The sequence below is a fragment of the Rhea pennata genome, chromosome 7, assembly GCF_028389875.1.
Source record: "Rhea pennata isolate bPtePen1 chromosome 7, bPtePen1.pri, whole genome shotgun sequence".
In the NCBI taxonomy this organism is placed as follows: domain Eukaryota; kingdom Metazoa; phylum Chordata; class Aves; order Rheiformes; family Rheidae; genus Rhea; species Rhea pennata.
This window is the reverse complement of record NC_084669.1, coordinates 26,120,344-26,138,257: the sequence shown is the minus strand read 5'-3', so window position 1 is coordinate 26,138,257 and position 17,914 is coordinate 26,120,344. Positions and strand designations below refer to the sequence as shown.

Sequence of the window (17,914 nt, the reverse complement as noted above, 5' to 3'; positions counted from 1 at the left end):
TGCTTAGTGGCCTATAGGCAAATGAGATCAGAAACAAGGTCTTCGAAGCTGCTGGTCTGTGCTGAGTCCTCCAAGCCCTAAGGCAGTTCTATAGGCGTAGTTCAGGTGCTGCATACCTACCTCAGCCCTGGCTTTTGCTGCATCACTGATGCTTTGCTTGTTTAATATAACTTGTGAAGTGTTCAGGAACTCTTTAACGTTATGTTGTCACTGCACGTGGCGCAGTCTGATACTTTGCAAATGGTATGTTTTAAATGATGTACAATCAGGGCAGGCTTTTCCTATCGCTTCCCTTGATTTTTGTGCAGCATCCATGCCTGTAGCACCTAGGCGGTTAGAAAAGCACGACATCCTTGCCGCAGCATCCGGGAGAGACTGATATGAATTCCAATGCATGTGACTCATCAGTCAGCTTAGTGCAGCTGAGACTCGCTTAATTTCCAGCTCTCCGTTCTGCGAGAGCCAACACTTACTGACGGAGGGACTCCTGTGATATATTAAATACTCTCATTGAAACAAGGTTCACTGATAGCATGACAGATCCCTGCAGGTTCTCTATAGTGTGTGTTGCTCCCCTCACACTTGATAATTATTTTCTTGTTACGTCATGCTTCTCAGAGACGGTTTACCCAGATAATCAGTTCTAGTGATAATACATTCAAATTGTACATAAATTATGTTCACACTTAATACACGTTGATTTGAACTAATAAATTTTCCTTCAGTGTATGTCTGATAAGTACATTTATAAGCAGCTGCATAACTGCGTACATGGCTCCTGGCAGTTATGCTGCATATAGGGATGGAAAATATAGCATATTTTGTGGCAAATACATATTTTTAAGATTTAATGTCAAGGAATATCATACTAGATAGCTATTAGTAATCTGGTTCTCTACAACAGCTACCGCTATAGGATGCATGATGTAGCCTGCTTAGTTTCTTCCAACAGGAATCCAGGAGAACTGATTTGCTTATTGCCTAGCATGGACAGTATAGCAACAACTGTATGCTGACTCTTGGTGACAATTTGTTAATGCTTAACAAATCTCAAACTTTATTTTGCAGGAGGCCCAGAAGATCAATGGTGGTGGAGATACACAGGCAGATGGGGCCTGCAAACCTACAGATGAAAAAGAGGAGAATGTGGCAGCAGAAGTGGGATGGATGACCTCTGTGAAGGATTGGGCAGGAGTCATGATATCTGCCCAGACATTAACTGGCAGAGTTCTTGTGAGTTTTCTCTGATTTTTCAATATTCTTATTTTAAAGAGCGCTTGATAACAAATACTTTGTTTTCCAGCATTAGAGGAGGATCTTTGGTTGGTTTGTTGCATCAGCACTGAGTCAATCTCCACTTTTTTGGAAGTAAAATAACAGATTAGTTCCTGCTGCTGCGTAGAGATAAGTAGAGACAGCAAGAAAGAAAAGCACTCTTCTGCCATAGTTTCAGTCGTTTTTTTTCCCCCCTAACCTACTTCAATATACTTGCACTGTGACTTTGAAATCTGCTCCAAATAATGAGCATAGTAATTTTGTATTCATATTGCGGGGTAAAACTACAGGCCTACTTTCTATGGAAATAAAATTGTGCTAGCAAAAATGGAAGTCAACCTAAAAAATAGGGGCAGCGGTATATATGCAGAGAGTGGTCAGAACAGTAAAGCCAGTTTTGAATTGTATTTGCAATAAGATTTAGGATGCTTTCCAAAGACAAGTAATGATTTTGTGTTTTCTCGGTCTCTTCCTGTATTACTTTAGAAAATATTTAATCATACAAACAGTTATGTATCAAATAGAGGTACAAATCAGATATTGATAATATGACTTGCAGCTTAAGTTGACCAGAAAACTTCATAGTTTTCACTTTAAGTATTCTATAGCCTTGTCAAATCATACTGAAATTCAAAGGATTTTCTGTGGTGTCCACTGCAGTGAAAGGCATCTTCTGTAAGCTTTTGATTAGTTTGTTAGAAGGCATGCATTTATAAATTATCAGATGAAGCAATTTAAATCTCATCTCTAGCTAAAACTGGTGTAACCCCAGTTTCAACTCTTGGACTAGATTGAGTTAAGCTGAAAACAAAATTTGTGTCCTTGATTGTTTACTTTGATTGGGAGATACTTTACTACGAGTCTGTTCTTGTCTATAACGTTGTGGTTTTTTTTTTTTGTTTTTTTTTTGGGGGGGGTGCAGGGAAGGAATGGCACTTCTCAGTTAAGTTCTTTACAGTGAAAAGTTGAAGTGGCTCAGTTGCTACCATATTTTTCTGTTTTGTTTAGTTTTGCAAGAATACTATTGTCATTATTTATTATTAAAAATACCTTCTGCCTTTTTGCTTCTGTTATATACCAACTTTTACCAATAGCTTGAAAGCATATTTCAGTGTTACTTTTAGCATTACATGTGTCGTCTTTGTCAAACTGGCATATTGATCATTTTATGAAAAGCAGCGTATTGATTTTTCTCATGCTTTTCTGACATCTTCAACATTAAAATGACAACTCTTACAGTCATGCTACGTCTTTTGATTTATGAATCAAGGATAGACATTATCCAAAAGCAGGAGTCTTATGCTACTAGCTATTTAATCATAAATGAGCCTGTGTTGTCTTTACTGAGGTAAATGCCAGCATAAATGCAGACAGACAGTCAAGGCCAAAAACTAAAATACAGAACATATTTTACTATGTGTTTTTCTTCAGCATACTGGGAGAATTTATGCAATTCCATTTGGTGATTTTTCTTTTTTTGTTTTTTTCCCCTTTTCTGTGCTTACAGTGCACCCTTTCCTTAGTAGGGACTAGTTTATTTCCAGAGCTTTATCTCTAGGCAGCTGAACAACATCATAGGGTCAGATTGTCAGATTACTTCTGAGAGTATATCTATATTCATGTCAAGGTATGACTGTGGCTGCTGTACACGTTGGGCTCATCAAGTGTTAATCATCTGAGACATATAAGTAGCAGCATGGATGCAGCGTATGGAGTCTGATAGTTAATTTTGCTGAGTTTAGAAAACAAGATGCATTTAATTGTGTGCATCAGATTCAGGATTTGGCTTGACAGTGTAATTTCTGGAAGACCGTTTGCAGTATGAATATTTGACTGTTGATTTAAAGCTCACATTACAATAATGTTTGCTTAAGGTTAACTGCCTCAGTGAATGGTTTTGTTAGAATATTTGCATTATTTGTAGATGTAGGAAGTAAAGTAGGATGCTAAGTAAAGTTCAATATTTTTATCAAAGTAAATACTGTTTGAAAATACTCTTACTCATGAATTCCTACTAACAGCCTATTCCTGCCAATTATTATAGTTCTGATTTGAAGTGTAGTGTATTTTTTCTAAAACATTATCTATTTAAAAAAAAGAAAACAAACAAACAAAAAAAAAAAGCTGTCCACTGAACATGGACTTGGGCAAAGAGTTGTAATTGATCTTTAGTGCAGTGTGATTATCTGAAAGCTGTTGTGCAACTACTGCCTGGATTTATTTGGCAACTGAAGGAGACAAGCTAGCAGTGTTGTGTAAGCACCAATGTAAATTATCAGCATTTTCTTCTCAGGGAAAAACTCACTTTATGATTCTTACCTGAGTAATTCTTTTCACTGAAGCAGATCCCGGTGGAATGGCAAAAGCTGTCTATAGAACCAAAATTGAATGTTTTCAGGACCTATTTCTGCTGAAGCCTGTGTCAACTCTGTGCATCTAGTCTAGCTTTTTTCTTACCCACTCATCCAGTTAAAACGGCTTGCTAATTTAAAAAAATTGGATTGCCTAAGTGCATTGTGAATGTTGGATTACAAATTTATGCATCAATATTTATCTCTCAGTTAGTTTTATAATCAACTATTATACTGTTCTATTGTTTTTAGATTATGATTTTCATTACTACCTACAGCATTACAGCAGCAGCATTAGAAATACAGCACAAAAAACTTGATTTATAGAGCACAGCTCTACACCTATGTCTTTGTAGTACAGAATTGCACTTTTATGTTAATGTAAGGCAACCCTTGTGTAAAAGCAAACATTTCTCTTTAGACCACAGTAGCTGTAAATTGTAAGGAAACCTTGAAGAAACAGCAGAAAGCCGCCTTCAACATTGTAGCTGCAAAGCTAGTTGAAAAAATTACAGCCTATTTTAAAATTTGAATATTATGCTAGATGTTAATTTTTTTTATCAAAGGTGTACTTGAGAACCAAGTTGAAAAATATTTACAAAACTCCATTTCAAAATGGTCATCATAGGGTTTTTTGGATACCCTAACTTCACTAAAAATGTGTCAAAGCTGTGATGAAAAGTACTAAAAATAATACTACAGAATATTTTTACCTGATCTGATATGACATGTTTATCAAATTAGTTAACTTTTAAAATCTCTGTCAAGACATAACATTTTCCAAATAATGTATTTCAGTGCATCTATCTGGAAAGCAATAGAAATTGCTTGTTGATCATAATCTGAGTTGTTGGAAACACTGAAATGATTTAACCCATCCTGGCCCTGAAATCTTTGAAAGAGGTGACTCCCTTCCCATTAGTTTTCTTAGAAATCCTTAATGAATTGATGGAAGATGAACTCAAAAAGCGTTCCATAACTGAAAGCAATGCAAAAGAATGTATAATGTCATCTCAGTCTCCCCCTGTTCCAGTGATAAAAGAGGAGAAATTACATTTAAAAAAGTTAAATAGGAGAAATCAAAACTTTACCGAAACCTTGAAACATTTTGTTTCTAACTTCAAATTAAATGTTCAATGAAAAAAAAAACAAAAAACAAAACCCCAACTTTTTACATATCTGGAGTTTTCTGCAAAACCTTATGATCGATATCTGGGCCTGTCAACTGTATTTCTTGTGAACAATAGGACAAAACCAGGCTTGCTATCTGGGTTTTGGAAGAATTTTTTTACATATACATGTTAACTCTCACAAAGAAAGACCAAAGATATGGCTGCTGTGCAAACTGATCTGTGTGTATAGAAAGACTTTTGCAATTCTCTTTATAAGTGATACTGAAGACTGGCAGAATTAATCATCTCCCTGGCACACAAGCTTATCACAATGGTGCTCTTATGTAAAACACAGTACTGCTTGCCTTGATTCGTGCTTGCTTTTTTGGGAGAGCAGAAGAATTTGTACTGCTATATTTATGTATTACTCTTCAGAAGTGATCAAATAGACCTGGCTCTTCAGTAGGGAAATGCTTGTGTTGGGTCCCTTTCTAGTATATTCCCCTGTCATCAGTTGAGTATCTGATGGATGGGTTATTAAAAAAAAAAAATCGTAATATCTCCGATTTTACCCTTAGCTCTTGGTCGTGTGATGTAGGAATTGTCTATTTCCTGCTTTTCAGGATACTCCATACCAGTTTCAAGAGAGAACCATTAGGTAGCAGGTTTGTTTGTTCCATAGGAGTAATTTTTATTTTGGTAAAGAGAGAATTCTTTTTTCTGCAACGTGAGAAAGAAGAATGAGAAATCTACTCATTAAAATTTAAATAATCAAATGTCAAACCATTTGACCATGAATTGTTTTGCCATTGCGTCAAGTTACTGTCTCAAAGTACATAATTCTTGTTTATTAATGATAGCATGATTACATGGAAGTGCTCAGTGCTACTATTGCAGTTGAGTAGTTTGTCTGAATATTGCAGGATGGAATGCTGTAATAGAACTAGGCACTTTTTTTAAAAAAAAAAAAAAGTTTTTACTGCTTTAGGAACTTAAATCCTACTTTTGGCATTTTAGAAGCAGCTTATGCACAAAGGAACATCCACGCTGCCCAATATCATCTGCATAGTAGGCACTGGAAAGAGTCATTTCCAAAGGGTGATTCAGAACATCCTCCAGTTAGCGCATCCCCTTTTGTCTTCTGAAGTGGTACAGGAAGATGAGCTGCTGAAGCACAGTGCATGAAGTTGTGTGGTGTGCCCATCCTTTTTCTCATTCTTTAGATGTTAAAGCATGACTGGGACTGGATCTTTTGGGTGGCACAGCCTTTGAAAATGTGACTTGCGCTCTTAAAAATGTAGATGCATAAAAGAATTTTATATACATCTTAAAAATCTGTCTATATTAAATTGCATAAGCCCATGATTTAAGAACATGCTCATTGAACCCAAGCACTGCTGTTTGCAGTTGATGTTGAGTGACAAACATCAATTACAATAAAAGGTAGAAATTGACCTAAAATCTCTTTATAGAAACAATGATTTATTTTGAAGTGCTATATAATACTACTGTATGGTAGACGATGGAAAAATCAGATGGGAATTCCTGGGGTGGCATCTACCCCCCCCCCAAAAAAAAAAATCAATAACTAATCTGAACAAGCAGGAAATTAAAGGTGTTTATGAGATGATTTTACTTCCTGAAAGTAATTTTTATTAATCATTTGAGTATAAAGAAAAAGACTTCCTTAATTATGTAGTTAAAGTGAATAATATAGAAGATAAAGCTGAAAGTGTATTGTTACCACAGTTTAGTCTGGGACCAATTGTGTGTGGACACTTTTTTTTTTTTTTTTTTTTTTTTTTAAGGCAGTAAAGAAGGCTAAGGTAGCAGGTGTCAGCACATCATGTTGGTATATTTTAAGAATCAATGAAAATTACAGGAACAAACCTGTAGTTTTTTTGAACTGAAGTAAATATTGTACAATTGTAACTTCAGATACAGTTTGTTCAGGTAAGGAAGATGAAGAGAAGGTTTTGTGGACTTTTTGGATTCTGTAACCAAGCTATTTGCCATCTCCTACTGATGAGCTGACCTGCTTTCTATCAGGTTTTTGTATCAACCTAATGTTAATCCCAATGTCATATATTGTTATAGTATTTATACCACATTTAATGACATTTACCTGAATTCCTTTGAAAACATTTCCATAGATCAATACGAACTTACCAGATTCATCAGAATATCAGTGTGTTGCTTTGTCTTTGCTTAGCTGCTCCCTGGTTTTCAAAAGGCAATATTACTGTTCTTATCTGTACCAGTTTTCATTTGAGTGGAGAGGATGAAATTACCTTTTGTAGCTAGATGCTCACTGCCTTCACTTTGAAAAATTAGAAATAACACGTAGGTATCCAGTAATTCTCTCTACCTGTGGCTACATAATAAAAGAAAAGGTGCCTGTATTACTACTATTATAGTCGGGTAGACGTCCCCTCAACGTTTTTCTGACTAGCAGATCCACAGTTTTTACAGGGCCGGAGAGAAGCCCATGCAGATCTTCCAGAAAAAGATGCTACGTGCTTACCAAAATATGTTCTGTTGTCCGACAGCTTTTTCAACGTCAGCTAATGCGCTATTTCTAGCTGGCTCTACTAGTTGTCAGTGTTTCATGACCTGTAAACGTACGGTAGAGATGTGCTTTACGTAGCCTTCTAGTGCAGTGCCAGGTAGTGGTTTTGTGTGCTGCCTTACCTAAAGAAAGTAGTGTCAGTAAGAAATATTTAGGTTGCTTTCTTAATGTTCTTATTGCTTACTAGCTACATATTCTAGCTACATTTAATTACCTAAAGAAGAGGAAGTGGTATGTGAAGGTGCTTTCGTGTCTTGAATTAAAAAGTAGCTGTATGCCCCCAGTATACATTTAGATTGAGCTGTTCTGTAGCATAGTTTGACTGAAGTGTGTAAGTATTGCTATGTTCTCTTTATCTATCCCAGATGTTCAGGGGCATTCGTTTTTTGGGCTCTGCCTGTCCCACATGTCCCAGGGATGAAAAATGCAAGGCTTGCATATGTTTTGGCAAGACAGAGCAAAGTTTTGAAGTTAGTAATAAAACTTGAGACTAGTTTTTGCTTTACAGTGAGTCTCATTCTGCTGTGTGTTTGTACATCTTAGTTTCTGAGAAATTGATGTCAAAACTTTAAATGTGATTCAAGGTTTGAATCAAAGCTCACCAAGTCGGTATTAAGTGCACTAGATTTTTACTATTGAAAAACCTAGACCTTTGACTAGATTTCTGAACAACTCTTTGAAAATGTTAAAAGACTTCACTGCTCCTTCAGGGAAGGCTACATGTTGTACCGTTCTGTGACTGTATGAAAACCTAAACCTTCAGGTTTCCTAATTTGTTTGTGATAATCACAGTTTGATAAGTATACATGGTACATGCAGCTAAATTTACAATACTCCTGCTGAAGTGAACATTCATAAGTGTAAGTCAGTGCTTTCTTAAGAAGTAGTATTTGTCTAAGGTATATCATGAACAGAAGATTTATTAAAAATCAAATAAAAGTAATGCTGAGCAGAAAAAAGTATACATGAAGCAATGGAATGAAAAATACCTATTTTTTTTCTATTTATTTGCAGCAGAGCAGTTTGACAGCTAGTGATAGGTTAGAAAAAATACAGGTTAAAAAGAAGGTAGTAGATTTCTAAATATATGAATAACTGAAAAACAAATGAAGTGTGCTTTTTTGCCTTTTTTTTCTTTAACCAGGATATTTTAACTCTTACTACATTTTTAAGATGGAGGAGTGGATTCAGACTCTTTTAAGACTGAAGAAGAAAGCTTGCAATAAGTTACAATTGTTTAGCAGCCAAAGCAAAATTCTGCAGCCCAGAAATTATTTGGGGTCTCTCCCTTCTTCCAAGAAGGAAGAAACTTCCAGTTGTCTCTTGACTTTTATGAGAGCAGATGCTCAAAGGACAATGTGTTCTTGACAATGTCAGGTATTTTACTAGGCTTGCAAACGACTACAGGAATCCTTGGGCACTATGCAGCTTCTCAGAACAGGAAAAAAGATACTAAAAAGATTGTTGAGGGCAAACAAAGCTCTCAAATTTTGATCTCTCTTTTGCCTTCTACTGCAGGATCCAGGAGGCCTCTTGCAACCTATCTTGTTCTGAATTAACATATAATCTTTTGCTGAGTATCTGTAAAGTTCTTGTGACGCGGTTGATCTGACTAGGAAGGGGTTTAGAATAAAAGGTATTAATTAGACAATAGAAATAGAATGTGTTCTATTTGATTTAGAGCATTTCATACTCATCCCAAGCACTTTACAAACCTAAAGCTGATATTACTTTTTTTGGCAGTGACGCACACAGATTCTTGGATAACAGGAGCTAGCTTTTGCAACCTAACTATTGGTTATAGTGGAATGCTTGTGCCCTCAGTGTTTCTTTTTTTTCCCGCCTATGTTTATTGAACCAAGACTCATACCAAGATTTTCATAGAAATTAAAGTAATTCATATAAGCTAAAGCAAGACTGAAGTTTCTCAGTATGTGGTTGAAAGTTTTCAAAATACCCTAAAGATTCAATACATACTGTCATACTGCCTCAAAAAATAGGGCATATTTCTTTTTCCTTATGAATACTGAATCTCTTTCCATTCCTGGCATAAAATGGAGATTTTACCTGTTTGGGACTGTTAACATTTCAGGGACATTCTAATGATTACAACAGTGATCTAATCATATTAGCTATTAATTTGTCTTTCTATATGCCCTTGTGGATGCCAGAGTGATATGTGGTTGTTACTAAATTATATGTACAACTGACTTTACAGGCAGATGACTTTTTAATTTTACAGATGAAGAAAGTAAAACACAAAGGAGCTGATAATGACCTCGAAGTGTAGAATTCAGTAGCACTCATATACCCATGACAGCAAGTACATGGCAGATGACCTTAAGGGTGTGCAAATGTAGGGCAATGCATCGAGGGGAAAAGATAGAAACTACACCTGCATGATTCAGAAGCCAAAATCATAGCAAATCCTAGCATCGTTATAAATAGTGCTTTGAGTTCATTGAGTCAGTCTGCCATGGCCGACAAAGACAGACAAAATGCTGGGCGTCATCAAGAATAAGACAGAGAACATCATTTTGCTGCTATATAAAACTTTGATATGCCTCCACCTTGAGAACTGTGTGAAGTCCACATTTTTATATCTGAAGAGGGATAGTGTAAAGGATGGAGGAAGGCAACTTGAAGCAAGAAGGTAGATAGAACTTAAAAGTAAATTCTAAAACACCTGGGAATTTCAGATTTAGAGACGGCTGATGGGAAGTATAGTTAACAGGGAGTTGGTGGACAATTTATGCCAAACTGTTTTCACCGGAGACTAAAGATAGAAAACACTTCATGAGACTGGTAAGAGGTCAGCTTAAGAGTTTCTGAAGTGCTTTCTTATACTGGGATCCGTGAAGCCTCTAGAATTTTTTGCCCAGCAGACCATTTAGACAGTGTCAGCAGGTTCAGGAATGTATTGGATAAATTCATGGGCAACATATCCCAAACAGATACTAAAGACAATAGGAGGGGATAATCTTCTACCATCCCTATGGCTATGTGCGAGGAATGGACTACAGAAAGTTCCTGGGCTTTCCTACTCTTCCTGAAAAGTATCTGCTGTTACCACTGTTAGAGATTTCTCTCTCTGTGCTAGATGGACCACTGAACTGACCATGTGTGGCATTTCTTAGTTTTCAATCATACTTTCTAATCATTAGCTCACCATTAGATTAGTTCTTTCAATTAATAAAGAAGGAAAAGGAGACATTTATTGAATCAGAAGGGAATAATGGGGAGGCATATTACCTTTGATACAGGGACATTAAAATATTCATAAATCTTGTTTATTTAAAAGTATGCATGTTCCTGAATCTATGTGTAGCAGGGATTTTTTCTTTTTACATCTGAAATGGAATTTTGTATGCATTTTTGGTTATATAATATGTCTGCATAGAAGCTTTCCTTTCCTCACTTTGGTCAACAAATAGGAAAACATGTCATCAAGTTAAGACATTTATATAAAAGATAATAATGATATATACAAAGCTGCTGAAAATGTACCTTTAAGTGTGTGTTAGTGTAACTGTACAGATCTGTTTATTTTTATTGTTCACAGATCATAAACTGCTTGCAAATGTTGCTACTTATTTTCTATTTGTAGGGAGGAGCAGTTTGGGCAGTTTGGATTGTGTTCCTCTCTACTACTAAAAAAAAAAAAAAAAAAAAAAGTGTTCCTCCGTTTGTTTGTTTATTTTTAATCTTTCATAGTCTTTGGTGGCACATAAAGGAATCCAAGAGATATGTTCTAGATTACTTTAATCTTCTGTGACATTGATGTGGGCTACTTCCCAGGTTTCCATAGGAATAGGAACAATGCTTCTCCATTTGAGTTCATCAGATACTGAATGATAATGGCATAGAGTAGGAAGTGTTGAGTAAGTCTTGCTTGTTTCTATGGTAACTGCAGCTAGTTATGCATTTTATTTTTCTGAATATTTATTTGTTATTGCCAAGACCAAAGATGTTTTTGCGGGGTTTTCACTTTGGACTGAAGGATGTGCTTATGCCCTCATTTCTGTGGAAGAGAATTTTTTTTTTTTAGTTTATGTACTTCTTTAGCATTGCATTATTCAATTCTACAATCTACCTTATCTTCACACCTTTAGATAGCCACTTATTTATTTTGAAATTGTTGTAATTTCAGTGGATCTAGAAAATTGAATTTTAGAAGATGTAATACATTAATAGTTAAATTGTTAAGCTATGCTATTCTGCAGCTTTATTTTCTATTAAGTCTTCACAAAATTTATGGATGATCAAATATTCCTTTTCCTCACTTTTCCAGTTTAAATATGGCCATGTAAAGATCAGTTAGGTGAGCAGAAGGTAGATGCACTGAGCTAAAATTAAATCAAGATAAGTTGAGTGTTACATAACAAAATCTTATCAAATGAACTAAAAATTGGACAGTCTTAATTGGACTTAAACTTTCATATTGCTACTTTAAAGAAAGTCTAGAACTAAAAGATTAATTGTATGTCTACATTGCAGATACAATTCATAAATATTTATCTTGCTTAAAATCAGACTAACTTAATAAAAGCTTTTTTTATTTGTTTGTTTTGTTTTGTTTGTTTGTAAGCCAGATAGTGTGTGCTAATCTAGCCTGTTTCTATGGTGTTTCTTGCAGCTTATAGCTGCTACTGTGGGAGTTACCTTGTGTAAATTTATCTTCAAAAACTTTGTGCTGTCCTGCAGTGACTTCTGTGACCTCTAGATAATTGTGCCAGTCTTGTTGAACCTGTTGTGATATTATAAAGTCAGTAGCTTTTCTCACAGCTGTAACAAATATACTATGATGACATGTTTGACATCTACCATGTGTTTTTAATTTAATATAGGTACCTGTGACTTCCTCACATTAAAATGAACAACAGCAAACACACAAAGATGATGATGTGTTAAATTTTGAATAGTATCCAAAGATAGATAAAGATAGCAAGAATTATCTGGGGAAGTCAAGAACATGGTTTGTATTTAAATTCTTAGAACAAAACTGTCTCAGGGAAATACTTCTACTGTAGAGGGTGGACTTCTGTTATACAAATTGTCTTTATTTTTGAAAAATATTTGCAAGGATATATCACTATATTAATGTCAAGCCTAAGTTAGAAAAAGCCCTTGCTACTACTTTCTTAAATGCAACTAAAACGTAATGCAGCTAAAAGTAATGTACGTAAATATAGAAGTATTCCTTATGATACAGATCGTGTTGCATCATTACGATAAGACTGCATTGCAGAGGAGATCAACCTTCTGCCATTGCTTCTGACAATAGTCAGATGTTGAACGAATGATAGGGACACAACTGTTGCAAATGAACATATTTACGAAGCTCACCAGGAGAGACAGATGGATTTCCCTTAATGTATCTACAGCATTATTATGCAAGGGCTGCTCTGTTGGTGTAGTTAGTTAATTATTATTTGTTTAATCTTTGTCTCTTTTTGTTTGGTGTGTTTAATAAAATAGTGCTTGTATTCAAAAATGAAACACTGATGTGATAATGAATACTTTTACAGATAATTCTACTTGTGTTTTTGTGCAGCTCAGCCATCAATGATACGTTTTGAGGTGTTGGGTAAATGGAACTTGCTATTATGCTCTTTGTTTAAAGGATTCTGTGTTTCAGTGCTGAGCAAAAAATATTTCTATGCAAAATATTGTCTATCAAAAGGCATTTTCTTTTGCTTCTTAAATATTCAGTAGTTTCTTCAAAATGTTTTGAGATGTCACTTGATAATTACTTGAATCTGATATCCTGACAAATACTTCTTAGAGGTGTTTTGCCTACCAATATTCAAATTAACTTTTTTTGTAAATATGGATTCGTTTTCAAGCAAAAAGATTTCAGCAATTGGAATTACAGTTTTTGAGACAACAACAGTCAGGAAATATACAACATGGCTGCTTTTACTTTTTACAATTAAAAAAAAATACTCATTTACTGCTAAGTACCTTTCTTTTATTACTATGTTTTATTAATGGGAGGAGGCTTTTTATAGGTATTGCTACATGCATTTTATTCATTATACCTGAAAAAAGACATACTATACTACAAAACTGTTATAAAATACTGCAAAATGCTCTCACGCTGCAGTGACTTACGCAACACAAAACAAGTCAGAAAAAAACTGTAGCATCATAATATTAATTTAGACAACTTTTAACTCTAAATCAACAAACTAAAGGCAGAAAACAAAAACTTGCATGCAGCTTGAGTTCGGGTTTTGGTCCTCTTTTGACTCGGGAACTTTATATTTTCTTTAAATTTATAATACTCAGAGGAGTTGCCTTAAGAATCAAATAATCAATATACTACAAACATGTAAATAAATCTATTGATGCAATGTCAGAATTTTTGCTTTTTATCTGCCTACTTCATTTATTTTTGACCAGGTCCAATATCTTAAGTATATCTCTTATGTCTCTCTCTCTCTCTCTCTCTTTTTTTTTTTTTTTTTTAAAGCATAGAATAATCTGTAGTGTGAATTGAAATTCTGAAAGAGAACCTTGGAGCAGCTTGTAAGGGAACAACCAGAATTTGGAAGAATTTCTCTTGTATCTAGCTAAGCGTTTCCTTTTCCATGTGGAAAGTATTAAAGCAGATTGGCATCAGCCATTTTCTTGTTTGGCTGCATTTGGTTGTTTATATTACTATAGGAAATCCTTGTTAGTGGTTTTGAAATCAAATATTAATGAGTAAGGTCATAGTCAGGAAAGAATATGTAGGATAGTATTAATCTTTTGGAATAGCTTGTGTAATTTTGACATCAACTGTTGCATAAAATGTCTTGAACATAACTGCTGAGATAACTATTAGAAAAGATTAGGAGACTCTGGAAGCTTGATTAATTTTGAGATTTTTTTCAAACCTTAGTTTGTCATGTAAAGCCGTGTGTAATATGTTGTTACAGTGGGTCTCAGCTAACTTTGGAGCCTGCTGCTTGAGGTTCTTGGTATATTCTCCTTGGCTTCAGCAGGTTTACATGGCTGCTTAAATGGGCATTGCTTTGGCAGAGGAGATAAACCCCTGCTGTAATGCTTTGCTTTTGCTTCGAGTGCTGCAGCACAGCACTTACAGCTGAACTTGCTGAAAGTCTCAGCCCAATGTCCCTCCTACCGTTGGAAGATCGGTATGTCGCTCAGTTGGGCAGGCTCAGTTAAAACGCCTGCTACTGACATTCAAGACTCCTGAGCTTACATTAAAACTGCTCACTAGTGGCTAGGAGGAATGACTGGCATGCTCCCTAAATGAACATGTCTGGTTGTGTGGTTGTCCTTGCTGTTAGGCTTTGGAAAGCTTGCTCCCAAACCTGAAGTAGTAGTGCATAGCCTACTTGTCTTTCTGAGAAAAGAGCAGAAAGTCTACTGGTAGAAACCAGGATAAAGAAGTTGGTAATTAAAAACCAGGGGATATTAACTGCCTGTTTCACAAGTTCCACTTGGAAGCTGAAAGCTGGCAGTCTGCTGCAAAACACCATGAGGCATAGGGGGAAGGCTGTGGGTCTCCTGGCTGGTCCTGCTCCCTACCCTCTAGTAAGAGGGTCTGCATGCTGCGGGCACTTCCCTTTGTCTCAGGATGCAAAGAACTTGCGTGTTTGAATAAGATGAGAGGAGAGGGAAGAGTTATTACTGTTTCTGCAAAAAAGGACAGGATAGGGCTTTTCGGAAGTTTGGAGCGGTTGTGCTTCTTTCCATCTTGTGAAGAATGCATCTCTCTTTCTTTGCACTGTTTTCTGTTTAACGTAGCTAGCTGGGTAAAACGGGCGGAAAGACCACTTCTGCTGTGTAAATCCATGCCTCCTAGTGAGGAAAGAGAACACTAGCTACAGAAGCACTAACTACTTACGGTCACGGGAAAGGAGTCACAAAATTAACTTAAATTGAGGCAGGGTATGTGTAGCATGAGTTAACTGACAGTATTTTTTGTGAAAAGCTTGAGTTTTGTGCAGTGAAGTATCGTTCTATATTTGCATATTCTTTGGGCAACATTCAGAGGCAGAAAAGGAAATGTAATCTGCTGATTCTTTCTTTATTTCTAGTCTGAGCCTCAAAAATTATTCCAAACACACTGTAATTCTTACTGTTTAGACCTAAGGTAAAACACAGCCTGATGCTGCTTTGCATAGGCAGATGTTCTTCAGTGCTTGTGAACTAAGACATCCAGCTTTGTCAGATGCCCACAGTCCTCTCATTTTAAAAACACATGCAACTCCTACATACTTTTAAAAAAACAATACAGGCTTGTCAGGGTAAAAATCTTGAAAAAATTACGTCTGTAAAGATAAGTAAATTTAGTGAACCTTCTAATTGATGTGATGGACAAAATGTGATACTGGTATGTGCCTGCTGCATAGGATAGGGGCATGCTAAGCTTTTGCGCAGAGATGTACTATTGCCTTTGTTTAATGTACTCCTCCTTAGAAAATGAAGAAGTCTGACCTTGTTACTTTGGCTGCCTTGTTGTTTTTAGAAAATGCAGCCAGACTAAATCCTGTAAGGTTTTACCTTATGCGGAGCATTTTCAAATGGAAGAATGTCTTAAGCTTCCGTTTGGGAATACGGTCTCTCCGCGAGGCTTGCTTTTTGACAACAACCTTGCAGATGCTGCAAGAGCAAAACTGCATTAACTGGAAAGGTGGTGAGAGTGTAGAAGGAAAGGGTTTCTGTTTAAGAAAGATGTCTAGAATTGCTTGCTAGCTTCAGATTAGTTTCATTTTTACAGCCAGATTGTTACTCTGCGAGGGGAAGAAGGAAGAACGGTCAGAGATGGGAGCCTGCTGCTGTGAACTTCAAACTGCTCTTTTGGGTTAAAGTGTACCAGCAAGGAGAGGCATCAGGGCAGTCGCTCAGTATGTGTTTCGGGTGTCGTTAGACTGCCTGGGCAGCGTTGCGCGCTGCCATTTGCACTGCCTGCTACACTCAGCAGCCACGCACGTGTAAACCGAACCTGGCACAACCGCTCGTGTTGCCAGAGCTAAATAAATCCGATAATTCCACTTTCTGCTCTAAGCTGTGTAAATAATGCCGAACTGTCACATTCTCCTACCCCTCAAAAGCCTGCTGTGGTATTGTATGTGGAGACCCAACACAGGTGTAAAGAGAGGAATTCAGCAGGATCTTTCTTGCTCATGATAACCATTTAGTCATGTTTTTTTCAGAAGACTGCAAACTCCTTTTCGCCAGAGCAACGTTTGTCATTGAGTTTTAGGCCTAAGTATCTGTTCCTATGAATGTGATCAAGCTGCACTGTGTCAGACTAGATTTTAAAGCCCTCTTCTGCTATACTTACAAGGACTGTGAAATCATTATTGAAAATGGAGCTGCAAAGCTATTTAAGTTCTTGGAAGATTGCTTGTGAGATTTCTACAGTATGGACTGTGGCCATTTAAAAAACCAACCTTCTCTGCTTGTAAAGTATATGCAAATCAAATTCTTTCATATTAGAAAATAGTAATATAAATCAGCATGCTAAGGATTCTTTTTTTAAGATTGACATGCATATTGGAACATAAAAGATTTTAATGTTTACTCTAACAAAGGAAAGCTTATGGGAAGGCTGTAGATCCTTTTCTGTCAGAAGCTAGATTAGATTGTAGTGAGTTTACTCTTCAGACTGTCCTTATTTCTTCTCATGGGAAACGTTACACCCTTGTTTTGAGTGAGCTGTTTGGTGGTTTTCCATTTGTTGTTGTAGAAGGCTGTGAAAAGTAACTAAGAAAAGGAAGCCAACCATTAGTATGTTTACAGCTGCTGTTTAGGGTTTGCAAGTGCAATGGAAAATTTTTAGGGGTCTTCAGACTGGAAAATGTTGTTAATTACTGGCTTAAGTCCATTGGAGGAGTTGGGCAGAAAACAATCCCATCTTTTAAGTATCAGCTAGAAGATAAAAATAGATGTTGCAGTCTACGATTATAGCTCATAATTTCCTTACCATTTTGTGTCACTCTGCAAAAATAACATGAGCAGGAGGGTGATTCAGGGAACAACACAGCACAGGACAAAGTTTGGCATGGTTTTGTTCTCAGCTTAGCAGTAATTTGGGTGATTCTGAGCATGAAACTAAATTTGCCATTCTCACTTCATTTCTTTGCAAGCTAGGATTAAAGATAATTACCATGCTTGTAAAAAGTATTGAAATCATGGAGTGAACTTTACTTAGTACAAAATTTTTCAACTATTCCTATGCACACTTTCAGATCCAAAATGTATTTTTCTCTCACATAGTGTCCATCCAATATTATGAAACGTGTTCTATATAATTTTATAGAAATTAAAATAATTCAGATGTATACCTATTTCTCACAATTGAAGCTAGCATATTCATGTGTTGAAATGTTTCTTCCCCTTATAGGCTCATTTTCCTACTATTTTTGTTCTGCACTTCTGCTTTTCATCTTTTCTGGGCCTGATACATGCAGAAAGATAAACAATCTGATTTTTTTTTTTGCCATTCAGTCCATTAGATTCATTATATATTCCCTTTCATAAAGAGCCTTGGGCATCAACACTAGTTGCTCATGGACTCTTTATATGGCATTTGATGGCTTTTCGTATGAAAGACCTACTTTTTATTGATGTTGTTCTGTTTCATATCC

The 17,914-nt window shown here is 36.1% G+C and overlaps 1 protein-coding gene across 6 annotated transcripts in view; it reads left to right on the top strand.

The window, feature by feature from the left end:
- The window catches only part of KCNMA1 (potassium calcium-activated channel subfamily M alpha 1), a 510,592-nt gene that overhangs the window by 124,785 nt on the left and 367,893 nt on the right, over window positions 1-17,914 (top strand). For all 6 annotated transcript variants that reach the window (XM_062580642.1, XM_062580641.1, XM_062580640.1 and 3 more), the window contains one exon: window positions 1,069-1,233. In XM_062580642.1, the coding sequence (XP_062436626.1) occupies window positions 1,069-1,233 (165 nt within the window). The remainder of the gene's footprint in view (window positions 1-1,068; window positions 1,234-17,914) is intronic.